This window comes from Alosa sapidissima, chromosome 15 (genome assembly GCF_018492685.1).
Source record: "Alosa sapidissima isolate fAloSap1 chromosome 15, fAloSap1.pri, whole genome shotgun sequence".
NCBI lineage: Eukaryota > Metazoa > Chordata > Actinopteri > Clupeiformes > Clupeidae > Alosa > Alosa sapidissima.
Genome location: NC_055971.1, coordinates 12,016,722 through 12,029,788, shown reverse-complemented (window position 1 = coordinate 12,029,788; position 13,067 = coordinate 12,016,722). Strand labels below are relative to the sequence as shown.

Here is a 13,067-nt window from a genome sequence, read left to right as displayed (position 1 = left end):
GCTCTGCTAGGTTCTCTCTGTGTGGTGACCAAGGGCAGACCCATCCACTAGATGGACCGAGGCTGGACAAGGCTAGTCGACAGCCCCTGGAGATAACGTCCACCAACAGTCAGGGAACATAAACCAAACACTGACATTCGAAACCCAACGAGAGAGTATGGTTTGGGGGGAGGCAGTGGGGGTCCAGGAAAGGTGAAAAAAGATGTCGCGGGTGGTACGCGGAACGAGCTGTCTCTGACTGTCCGCAGTCTCCTGGACTTAATGGCTTCCGACCATGTCAGGCCGTCAGCTCGGCTCGGGACATCTCGCTCAGCCTGCAGTCACCTCAGCTCCCTCTGTTAGCGGTGGAGGTCTGGTCCTCATCATGGTGTTTTTCTTCTCCCCTCCTCCCCCCCTCCTCCCCTCCTCCCCTCCCCCCCTCCCAGAGCATGGGGGTTTGACTGGGCCGCCAGCTCTACTGCTGTTAATAGCAGCACAGTCAGGGAGAGAGGGAGGAATCCTGGGCAGTGCTGCATTTCTACAATGTTGTAAAACACACCCACATAAACACACACACACACACACACACATATGTTGCTGTTCTCACAAGCCAGGCCAAAACACACATACGGTCATTTAAATGTACAGTCACACACTTACACGTACATGCGCGGATTGGGGGGTTTACATCCCTCACATTACACCACTTAGACCACTCACCACACAAACAAACACAGGTGTGTACACACACACACACAATCAAACACACATAAGCACAGGTGTGTACACACACATAAGCACTAATGTGCATCCACTTACAAAGCAGGTGTTTCAATGGAAGCATGGTTTTACTAATTGTTTTTGGATCATGTGCGTGTGTGTGTGGGTGCGCGTGTGCACGAGTGAGTGTGTGTGTGTGCATGTGGGAGCCCAGACGTTGTATAACCCTCGTGCCACTCCCGCTGTGCTGAGTCTCTCTCTCCCCTGACGAGCCTGTGTGGTCTGCGCTCTCGGCCAGACCCAACCTAAATGAGGTGCTTTGAGGAGAAACAGCGCAGAGAGAACAGGGCCACGACCTTGAGTGTTACCAATGCGCAGATTCACCATATTTCCGTATTCATTAAAGCTAGTTTTGAAGGCAATATATATATATTTATTCATCTTAATTAAGTTTTTTTCTTTTTTTAAAGTGTTGATTTCTATAATGTATGTCTTTGGACACTTCTTGTTTCACAAGAACACATTTATAGACACTGAAAACATAAACATTGACTTTATCCCACACACACTCACACACACACACACACACACACACACACACACACACACATACACACACACTACTAATATGACCTATGTAGTCTATCCCACCTCCCTCATAGTTCTATTAAATAGCAGAAACCAGAGCATCACTGCCTTTTGTTTCAGCTGGTCTGGAGCAGTTGATCCTGTAAGCAGGGGTGTGTTGTGCTCCTCTCCGTCCCCCTCTAGGGTGTTCATAGCTTACAGGTGTTGAGTGTTGTGTGCCTGTGACGTTTCTGTGCTGGGGATGATCTTACAGGAAGTCCATGATTAGTGAGAGTGAGGGAATGTCCTGTCTGTCTGTCCGCCCCGCCCGCTCTCCTGTGGGGTGACATACACCAACTGACTCAGAGCCATCGCTCGACAGCTCGCCACCGTGACAACGTGAAGGCATGAGAAACACACCGTTTACCAGGAGAGGTCCCATGCTTAAGTGTGTGTGAGTGAGTGATTGAGTATGTGTATGTGTGTGTACGTGTGTGTGTATGTATGTGTTGGATATTGTTACCAGTTACAGTTTTTCTCTGCTGAAAGAAAGGCTATGTTGCCCTGAGAGAGAGGGACTGAGAGAATGATGGATAGAGAGAGGTGGGGAGAGAGAGATGAATATATGGATGAGAAGAGTAGGAACTGATGGATAGAGAGAGAGAGAGAGAGAGAGAGAGACTTGACTTTTAAAACCCCTTTTATTGAACCCACATCACCACATAAATGCCAGGATCCCATCAGCAATGGAGATCAGACCCTTGTCAATGCATCATTTCTGTGAGAAAAGAGACAACACATATTGTCTGAAACTTTAAAGAAAGCATACTCAACCCTAACCCTTGACTCCACCAAAGCTTTAAAGATGTCCACAAGGTTAACAATCTGCCCCTCCCCCTCCAGCCGATTACCCTTCCATATAGTTAGTTTTATTACCAGCCGATTACCCTTCCATATAGTTAGTTTTATTACCAGCCGATTACCCTTCCATATGGTTAGTTAATTCATGAAGGTGCACAGAGTTCCTTTTTGTTTTTTGTGTGTCTGACCCCAAAGATGAACAGTTGTTTTGAAAAAGTGAACCCCAACCTTTGGAACACTCCCTCCAACAGCTGAGAGAGAGAAAGAGAGAGAGGATGAGAGAGAGAAAGAGAGAGAGGATGAGAGAGAGAAAGAGAGAGAGGATGAGAGGAAGGCATAGAGTGGTGAGGATGAACTGACAAACTTAAGTGCGTGAGAACAGTGAAGTTTTACAAGGACAGAGATGACCAAATCAATATTTTATTCTAGTGTGTGTGTGTGTGTTTGTACATGCCTGTGTTTGTGTGTGTGTTTTGTACATGCCTGTGTTTGTGTGTGTGTGTTTATTTGAGTGGTGGTGTGGATAGGGAGGGACGTAACCCTTAGTCCCCAAGTGTCCGCACACATTTTGTGTGCGTGTCATTTAAATAAACGCATCTGTGTTTTAAACGCATCTGTGTTTGTGTTTTGGCCTGGCTTGTGCGAACATCAAAGATGTGTGCACATGTGTGTGTGTGTGCTTGTGTGCTTGTGTATGTTGGAGCAAAGCAAAGGTGTGTACACGTGTGTGTGTGTGTGGTGTGTGTGTGTGTGTGTGTGTATGCTTGTGTATGTGTGTATGTTGGAGCAAATACACGTCTATACATGCGAGTGTGTGAGCCTTGTTTTGAACTGTGTGTGTGTGTGTGTTTTGGCTCTGCTGCTGTGAAAAGCTTAACTGTTGGTCTGAGAGAGGCATCATGTACAGAGAAAACACTCAGTAAACACGCAGTTGTTTGAGTTGGAGAGCGACACTCGGTCTCTACAGAACAGGCTGTCAGACGGGGAGATCGTAGGGGCCAGGGGTCAAGGGTCACTGTCTGGTGCAAGCAAATCACTATTAAAAAGACCATCTAGGGTAAATGGACGCAATGGGGAATTCCATTCTCACACAAGTCAGGCCATAAGCAAACATTCACACACTCCCACTTGCACACCATAACACGCACACACACACACTCACAAACACACACACACACTCAAGCTGGGTTTTGTGTGTTACAGGGAAGGAGGCCTTGTTTGTGATTTCAGTCAAGAGCATCCTGGGAGTGGAGAAGGTGGACGAGAGTGCCTTCAACCGCAAAAACGTAAGACATACAAACACACGCACGCACGCACACACACACACACACACACACACACACACGCACACACATTGGGAAGAACATTGAAATGAAAAACAATGGATAAACAAACAAACACAGATGGAAGACAGGATGCTGGTGCAGGAGGGATCTAGCTCAGATGGTTGCAACATGAATATCAATATGATGCTTTTGTGTTGTCAATGTTTCGCTATCAATGACTCACTTATCGACTTGATGGAGGAGGGACAACCTAAAGCCTTCAATATAGCTCTGCGGACCCAGTCTACCCACGACGCCAGTGCCAGCTCTATGGCCTGATCTTTCTGCACCAAAATCTTGCTGACCGCACGGAATCTTCTGTATTGACAGCACGTGTGCACCCAAGTTTTCAAGCCCTGGCTCACACGTTCGAAGAAAACAGGATCTGTTTACGTAAAAATGCTGTTTTAGGAAATACTGTCATGCAACGGGATGAGAACGCAGATGCATATTTTCATTTGAGTGTTTGCTTCCTGGGATTAAAACTACGGGAGACCACCTCGTAAAAAACGAGAAGTCTCATGCTTCACTGAATTTCATTTTGAATTGCTATTTTAAGCCGGTTGTGAAAAGGGCAGAGACAATGCAAAAGATTCTGTTTGGGACAGCATGTGCTTCTGTAAGACACATCTGCGACGGCAAAAAGGATTAGCCTATACTTTGTGCTCACAACCATATGACTATACGATACTATATAAATGGCATGACTGTATCCGCAGGTGTATACCCGGACCTAAATGTTACATATAGATGAGAGTGGCATAATCTGTTCCATGTTTTAAAATGTGTGTGAATCTGTGTGTGTGTGTGTGTGTGTGTGTGTGTGTGTGTGTATGTGTGTGTGCGCTCTGTGTCTCAGATGTTCCAGGTGATCCACTCAGAGAAGCCTCTATACGTGCAGGCTGGGAACTGCGTGGAGGCGAGCGAGTGGATCGAGATGCTGAGCCAGGTGAGCCGCTGCAACCCGGAGCGCCTGAGCACCTACCACCCGTCGGCCTACGTCACCGGCACCTGGCTCTGCTGCCGCGCCACCAGTGAGAACCAGCCTGGCTGCAAGCCCTGCACCATGTGAGTTCGGCGCACACACACACACAAACACACACACACAGAGGTATAGACAAGCAGCTCACATACACACAAACGCTCATGCACGCAAACACACACACACACAAAGAGGGAGGGACATGCACTGGCAGCTCACACACACACACACACACACACACTGTATAGACACACAAAATCACACATAATCACATAAAATACACATATGCCAAGTCTACACTAAGTGCAGTAGTTGTGTAAGGAGCAGATGTTGGCACCAGTGGGATGTATTGTGACAGGACCTTCTCATGTCAGCAGTATACCAACAGTGTTAGAGATCAAAAAGATAATTTGAAACATGAGCCCGTTGGCTGGCGTTGAGTGAGTTCTGATGCTGCCCAGTCCAACTGGTCCGTGTGTCGGCAGCGGAAGCATCGTCTCCTAACCAGGGTATCTCTGTCTGTCGTGTGCCAGGAGCATGCCGGTCAACATTCAGCTGGACATTGACTGTGACCGTGAGACGGAGCGAATCTTCTCCATGCTCACCGCCAACCTGACCAAGCTGCAGAAGATGGAAGGCAAGGGGCACTTTTATTATCTCTCCCTCATATGCTTCTCTTTCTCTCTCTCTCTCTCACTCTCTCTCTATCTATCTCTCTTTCTCTATTACTTTCTCTGTCTCTCACCTCCTCTCATCACAGTTTGAAGAGGCCTTATAAAAATTATAATACTGTGTGTGTGTGCGCGTGTGTGTGCACGTGTGTTTCCTCCTCTCCTCCAGACGCCTGTGCCAGTCTTTCTGTGTACCTGGGCCAGCAGAAGGAGCAGGAGGAGTACTCGCTCTTCACCATACAGGACCCCAAGGAGACGTTCGGCACCATCCAGCACATCCGCACCGTGCTGGATGAACTGCAGGCCCACCACGACACACACGGGGCCCTCGCCGACGAGCCCGGCTCCATGTAAGATACACACACACACACACACACACACTTCCTCACACATACACACACACGTGCACACGCATGCACACACACACACACACACCATTCTGCTCTAGTGTTTATGTGAGAGTATACAATACATATTATAATATTATAATTATAATAATAAATATAATAATGATACTTCCTGGGCACTGTCCAGACAGCTAACACTGAACTGCAGAGTCAGCACTATTTCCCAATGACTGGTGGTTGGGAGATTCCCTGCTGCTGTTAAACTAACACCCAGGTTACTGTGCCAAGTAGGACTATACACACACAAGTCTATATATATATATGTGTGTGTGTAAGGGATTTAGCAAACAAATTGTTATTTATGTCTCCATGTTATTGACCAACCCACAGTACTTACAGGGTTCCTACACAGTATGGAAAACCTGGAAAAGTATGGAATTTGATTTTAGTAATTTCCAGGTCTGGATAAGTATGGAAAAAAGAAACAAGGGTATGGAGAAATATGTGTGTTTCCAGACTATTGCACTCATCACTTCACTCAAGTCATAATGAACCATTCCTACTGTTGTGTAGCTTAACTGTCAGTCCCCATCGTCAAGATACAACTATGATAAAACTAAGATACAACTAAAAATGACCCAGCTAAATGGACGAATATTAAGTGTCATTTTTTAATTCACTTCAGTTGTCCATACGTTTGTTTTCACCGAGTTATCCCAAACCAGAAGTGGCCGCAATGTCGAGAATATGGTCAGAAAAATCTACCGAGAAGTTTGGAAATTTGAGTATGGAAAAAGTATGGAATTTTGAAATGCAAAATGTGTAGGAACCCTGTACTTATAGTTTTTTTCCATTGCTAAAACACAATTTTGCAAACTGTTGTGGCTTTTTCAAAATACTTAACCCAATTCGCAAAACCACACATCCAAATTGCAAAATACCTCATATATCCTGCAAAATGAAGCACTGCAACCAAAACTACATATAGCATTATTAAAACTTTTGCACAAAATGACACACACTTCATTCATATTACCTGATTTTTGTCTAACCAACTACACACTGTTGGGCATAATGAAAAGCACTCTCATCTTTAGTATGCTTTGCCATAATACTAAAATAGTTCAAATTGTACAAAATTCTTCAGATTGTTCACATGCACAGAACTATTTGCAGATACACACATGCTGTTGAAACATTTTTTTCACCAAACAAGTCAGTGCAACATATGCACATACATTAGCTCATGTAGTGTCATTTTGAATGGCAGGGTTTTGAAATGGCAAACGTGACTTTATGTCAGATTGTTGTGTCTTATGCAGAGAACCGTGTTCAGTGCATTTAAAAAGTGCCATTTTGAATTGCAAAATGTGTGTAAAGCAGAAAATGTGTTTAGACTTTTGGTTACTTGAGAAGAGGTTTTATTCTCTGTGTGTCAGTTTAAATAACTGTGCTATGCATGTCATTTTAGTGTGCTAGCAATTGGAAAAAACTGTAACGATATGTGTAGAAATGTAATTCTAACAGAGTGGAACGGGGACACCTTGTGACGTGTTTTGTGTTTGTTGACATTCCAGGGAGAACCCTATAGTGGGGAAGACGTCCTAACGGTGTCTGTGGACAGTGAAAGAGAACATGGTCTGCACTGAGACCTCCACACCAGCAGGGGAGGCTGCTCGTCCACACACAGACGAGGTGGAGTCGCAGCAAGGGACGAGAGTGAGGACCACAGCACCTCACCACTCTTGCCTCACTTGCCCCCCCACCACCACCACCCACCACAATGCCAAGTCTTGGCCAATCAATTGAGGCTGTGTTGATCAGCTGACCTGTCATCATCCTATCACCAATCAAGGGCTTGGGTTTGGTTGATGATTTTTTTATATTCATTTTCTTTCCCATTTTAGACAATTGAACAAGCTAAAATGTTTCCCACTAGTGCCTCGATCCAGCTATCAATGGCCAACTCTCTTATCAGAGAATGCTCTCCTGCGGTGGAGAGCAGAGCCTGTTGGTTTTGGACACATTCTATGTGCTGTGAACATGCGGGAGAGAAAAGAAAAGTGACAGACATCACTCGGGTCAGTCAGTCTGTGTGATGAAGGCTGCTAAATCTCAACTGTTTTTTTTTTTGTTTTTTTCTTCAGTTTGTCTTTTGGAAAAATCTCACCTTCTGAGCAATCATCGAGACCTCAGCTCTCCGGTCACCTCTCCTTCAGGGCCTTGATATCTCGGGTACTGCACTCAGAGAGAGCATTCCTCCATATCGGCCATTCCTCTGTCCCTAAACACTCTCTCTTTCTTTTCTGCTCTGTACTTCTCTGTTGTCTCTCTATTGCTCTATTCACTTTCTCTCTTTCTATTCTCTCTCTCTCTCTCTATGAGGATGCCGTTGGTCTGCCTTAAGTTCTGGTTGGATGTATTCCCCTGCTCCAGCCTCCTCTGGCTTAGGGAATTATGCTCAAGCACTTTAGACATTTGGAACGTTCCAGATGAAATCATTTAGATACGTGGTATCAACCTGCTCCCTCTACGGATCAGTTTTAATGATCATCAGTCGCTTGTGTAAGTCTTGTATATTGACATTTGTACGTCTGTAGATTTTTTTTTTTTTTTTAAAGAATGAAATATTAGCTATTTTTCTTATGCCAAAGATGACCATTTCGTGGGGTTGACAACTTGAGAAAAAGATTTTAAAGTGTATTTTAAATACCGACATTCTGAAGAAAAAAGATTATCCATATCCAGTGATGTGCTCCATTCTTGTGTTTATTTGTAAATCCTTATTTTTACATAAACATGTTTTTTTGTTCAGTGAACTGTCATTCATAACAGAGCTGAATCATTAATCTGGCCTTCATGTCTTCAAATCATGTTTTTTTTTTTTTGTTTGTTTGTTTGGTTGTTTATTAAAGAATGGCTTCAAAGGTTCCTTTTACACTCCCAGGTAAATATATGAATAATAAGGTGTGGTGTGAGAACAGCATGTGACATGGCTCTGGTAGACAGCAAAGATTCTAGAACGGAGCTCCACTCTAGAATCTTTTGTAGACAGTACTATGATGTCATAACCCTGCCAGTCACACCTTTTTAGGGTTCTGATTGGTCCTGTTGTCACCTTCTGCATGGAAACTCAACTGAACTCAACTTCCTTTTTTTGGAATCAAACTCAAAATGTCAGTTAAACACAGTTAAATCTAGTGACTTTGCCTTTTTAAGAAAAAAGAAAAAATGTGTCTGTTGTCTTATACAGTTCTATTTTTACACTCTTTGATCATTTCATCCGCACCCATCGACTGGTCTAGTTTTACTATTGATGAGTGGCAGAAATATGTATCAAAGTGGAATAAGTCGTGTACCACACCATAGCACAGGGTCTATAATGCTTCTCCCATGTTGTTGCTTGAGGCGGAAAAAAAAGTCTGGTCCATCAACTATTTCTGTGTGCTTCTTCATTGTATTTAATGTTTTTTTTTTGTTTGTTTAGATGTCTTATTTTTTTTCTTTTCTTTTTAGAAGATCTGTATGTTTTAACACACACTGTGAGCTGATCACTTTGTAAAACGTGTTACTTTGATGGTACCTTTTTTAAGTGAATAAATAATTTTAACACTCACTCCTGGACTTCAGTAGTACTCCCTCTCATGTCATACCCCCTTACTCCTTTAGTGGCGCCAGAGAAGAACCATGGGAGAACCTTTAGAACCTAGACTGCAATTAGAATAAGGTGAGGTGATTTAATTTTCTCTCTTACCTCATAACTGTAGTTTGGTGAGTGGTGTGTGTATGTGTGCACATGTATACCAACTGAAACGGCTTCCATGTCATAAATGTATCCATATCTTCTCCACCATGATGAATCTTAGCATACTACGGATTCTATCACAGCACATAACTTCTGTGCTAGCAAACAAGATGGCTGCCGTGTGCTCTCACAGGCAGTACTGGTCATTTCGGTGCCCTCCACCTAATGTAAAAAAAAAAGGCCTATAATTTACAGACCATTACTGTGTGTTTTTAAACATTAATTTCTGAAGAAATGTTGTTTGACTTATAAATGGTGCATTGTCACTTTAAGAGTATTAAGTCTTTACGTGCTCATAATGCCATTTGTTTGTTTGAGCTACATTGATAGCACAATATTAACAATAATATGCACAATATTAAAGGTGTTCTAAGCGATGCTGGGCAACGTCACTTCTGTTGACTTTCAAACAAAATAGAGAGCTAGCTCGCTACTTCCTCCCCCTCCCTCCCATGCAATTGAAACTCCTAAACGCGCATCTCGTCTGTGATTTGCTGGCACAGTTTGTTTTGTTTTTATCGGCTAGGTTTGCCCAGGTTGTTTTTGTTGCCGTTTTTGTAGCCTGGGCTATCCACAGAGTTTTTTACAGTGTATTCAGGACACAGACAGCTAGCGGCTGGTTAGGTGATGTTTGCAGTAAGTGACATAAAATGTTTTAGCCTAAAAAACATCGCTTAGAGCACCTTTAAGTTGTTATGAGCAGCCTTCATTGCTTTGGAAATGAAAGTGTGTAATGACATGTTGCTTTGACTGTGTGACTGTTTCAGTCGGCTTGGCAAACAAATTATTGAAGACTCACCAGTTCCATTCTACAAGGTCTAGTCTTTATATTCTTGTCTATATTCCAAATCACATTGACTACGGCCTACGTTAAAGAGCCCTCACCAATCTTATTTTAATAGTTAAAGCTGCAGTTGGCAAGATTTTTTTGATCATATTCACTGAAACCGACATTATGCTCCGACAGAACAACATAAATCAGCCGGTTGTAGAAAAAACTTAGCCTGACGTAGTCATACTCAATTCTAGTCAGAATATGAGTCTGATACTGCTCCATTGGCACATAATTATGGAGCGTGTTTCAACCGATACAGGGGGGGAATGCCTCCGCACTCAATTGGATAGACCTAAGTAACCAATCAGAGCAACAAAATAGCTTACCGTGAGGTGTAGAAAGAAAACACACGAACCATCCTTCTTCTCCTATATCCCCTCCGTTTTTAAAAATAATTCTGTTGAACAGTGATATGCTAAAAACATGTTAAACAGCTGGGAAAGGCTGACGCAAATCCCTCGAACAGGTGGTCAATCAGAGATTTCAAACAAACGAGGGAACATGTGGCAATGCAACAGCGGTTTTCCCTTAATGAAAGTGAAACCACGAGTTTTCCCACATCTCAACTTTGGCCAAAGTTTTCAGAAATAATCGTTTTCAGTGATACAACCTCATTAACACATTGAGTGCCAAAAACGTAATATTACGTTTTTCCTTCCCATGCGTTGAGTGGCAAAAACGTAATATTACGTTTTTAGCTCTTTTTTTAAATTACGAAACTAGACACTCTAACACACCTTATATGTGATTTTGGGAACTCTGTGATGACTGGAAATGAAATATATGACGATCGAAAACTCATGAAAACGCACAATCTGGACATTTTATCTGGACATAACTCGGTTGCCGCTTTGGGTCGAATCAGTGACGCATGCACGTCAGGTCAAAACCAGGCCATTTTCGTGGGTCTATCACTAGGTGGCAGTCTCGCCAGGTCTCTCTGATCACTTCCCGGAAAGTTTACACAAGTAAGTAACAGGCAACACTTCATATTTCATGAAAGACGTTATATCTCCATTTTTTAGAAAAAAACAGCGATTTTGATGAAAACTAGCCACTGTTTAGCATGGGATTTTTCAGGAACAGAGGCGTGTAGAAATACATGGTTTGCACCCACCGAGAGCTTAAAGTCTCAGCTTTTAATCGAGCCATTGTATGTGTTCATAGCTATAACAGAATATGCTGTGGTTATACAAAAATCATCAACAATGGTCTAGATTGCTGGCACTCTAGGACAAAGCTCCCGAAAACAGCTTGGCATTCAATGAGTTAAGTATTATGAATTTTCCATATGGGGTCTTAAAATCCATGTATCCTTCTAGCCACAGCGTTTTTGTTTCAAACATAAGCCTAATCTAAGCGTGCTCAGATGACGTGATAGACCAGGCACTGTTGCTCACCTGTCCATCATCGTAAAGCCTGATTTGATTGGTCCGCCCGATATAGGGCGAGCATACTTCCACCACAATGGAGCAATTCCAGACCGAACTTCCCGACCTCAAATGTTGTGGGCGGGACTAAGTTCGGAATGGCACCCAGGCTAGAAAAAACTACCTGGAGCCTATTATTTGTTTTGCAAAAATCCACAGCTCCCGGTTCTTCTGGTCCAATCAGAGCAGGACTGTGTGAGATCTGACTGTGTCAATCACAGTCTGGTGCGCACTGACGAGCACAAACTCGATGAGAGGGTGCTCTGTGGTAGTGGGGGTGGTGCATTTTGACACTGTAAACGTTATCGATGAAGAGTGAAACGCAGTTTGCAGTAAAGCTACTATTTATTGGCTAAATTTGGGTGCCCCCTCTGTCCTTTGGTGCCCGCTACGCACAGTGTGTGATGATCATGTGCATAGTGGGAGCGGCGGCACTGACTCACAGGTCAGGCTGCATGTTTTACGTCTGGTGTGGTGGCCTTATGTTCTATGACTGGTGTAGTGACGGTGAGCTCTCATGAGTGAGACTGGCCTTGAGGAGAGTTTCTCACATTACACACAGTCCCACACCCTCCTCTTGTATTTGTGCCGTGAGCAAGCATGGGCAAATGGACTGCATTTGTATAGCCTGGCAGATTACCCATACTGTGCATCATGCAATGCACCAACCTGTAGGGTTTAGGGTTCGCTGCCTTGCCCAAGAACACTTCGGTAGGGTCTGGAGCAGCAGGGCTTGAACCTGTGACTTTCAGGTTGCGGAATGGCTCCACTACCTCTGTCACGGACTGTTACGGGCTGCTACTTGAATTGACCCAAAAGCAGGACAACACACCAAGAGTAGATTTACTGACTTTAGTTACAGAGTGCAGCACAAGAATCTTACAACAATGACACAGAAGGAACATAACGAAACTAGGGCTTTTTAAGCACTGTCTACCGCTCCACGTCCCACATCAGTATTTTTCCAAAACTTCTCCAGGCATAGAAATTGCTTGTTTTTCCTGCCCATATACAAACCCTGTTTTTAAAAGTGTCGGGTAAGGAAGAAGATGGATGACCGCCGGCTACTACTAAACGGTGACATACTGGATGATGATCTCCCCGCTCTCTCGCCTCACTGTACCAGTCCAGGCCACAGCAGACTCACGGCTGCTGTTGCTGCACTGACTCCCCTCACTGATGATTTATGAGTAGGCTTTGAAGCACTGCCCTGTAGGGGGCAGCCAAGGGTCAAGAGGAGATACAGAGGTTATCTATGTACAGGCAGTGAGAGGCTTCAGTGGGGTTTCACTACAATATGTACAACAGCCATACACTACTACAGCTATAGGATCGGCACAGGAACGTGTCATGTTCAACAGAGTATATTTATCAGGGCTCCAGACTAACTTGTTGAATTGGTTGCACTGGTGCGCCTAACTTTTTTATTTAGGTGCACCAGCACAAAATTTAGGTGCACCCAAATTTTTCATTGCGGCACCTTTAACATCACAATTTCAAGGTCCCCTTTTTATTGCTCTCCATATACATTCCGTGTCTGAGCTG

At 43.8% G+C, this 13,067-nt stretch overlaps 1 protein-coding gene across 3 annotated transcripts in view; it reads left to right on the top strand.

Moving 5' to 3' along the window:
* Positions 1-9,068, top strand: part of rasa2 (RAS p21 protein activator 2) — a 54,403-nt gene extending 45,335 nt beyond the window's left edge. For all 3 annotated transcript variants that reach the window (XM_042063684.1, XM_042063683.1, XM_042063682.1), the window contains 5 exons: positions 3,331-3,413; positions 4,312-4,520; positions 4,968-5,071; positions 5,275-5,455; positions 7,030-9,068. In XM_042063684.1, the coding sequence (XP_041919618.1) occupies positions 3,331-3,413; positions 4,312-4,520; positions 4,968-5,071; positions 5,275-5,455; positions 7,030-7,060 (608 nt within the window). In that variant the 3' untranslated portion in view covers positions 7,061-9,068. The remainder of the gene's footprint in view (positions 1-3,330; positions 3,414-4,311; positions 4,521-4,967; positions 5,072-5,274; positions 5,456-7,029) is intronic.
* The last annotated feature ends 3,999 nt before the right edge of the window (positions 9,069-13,067 follow it).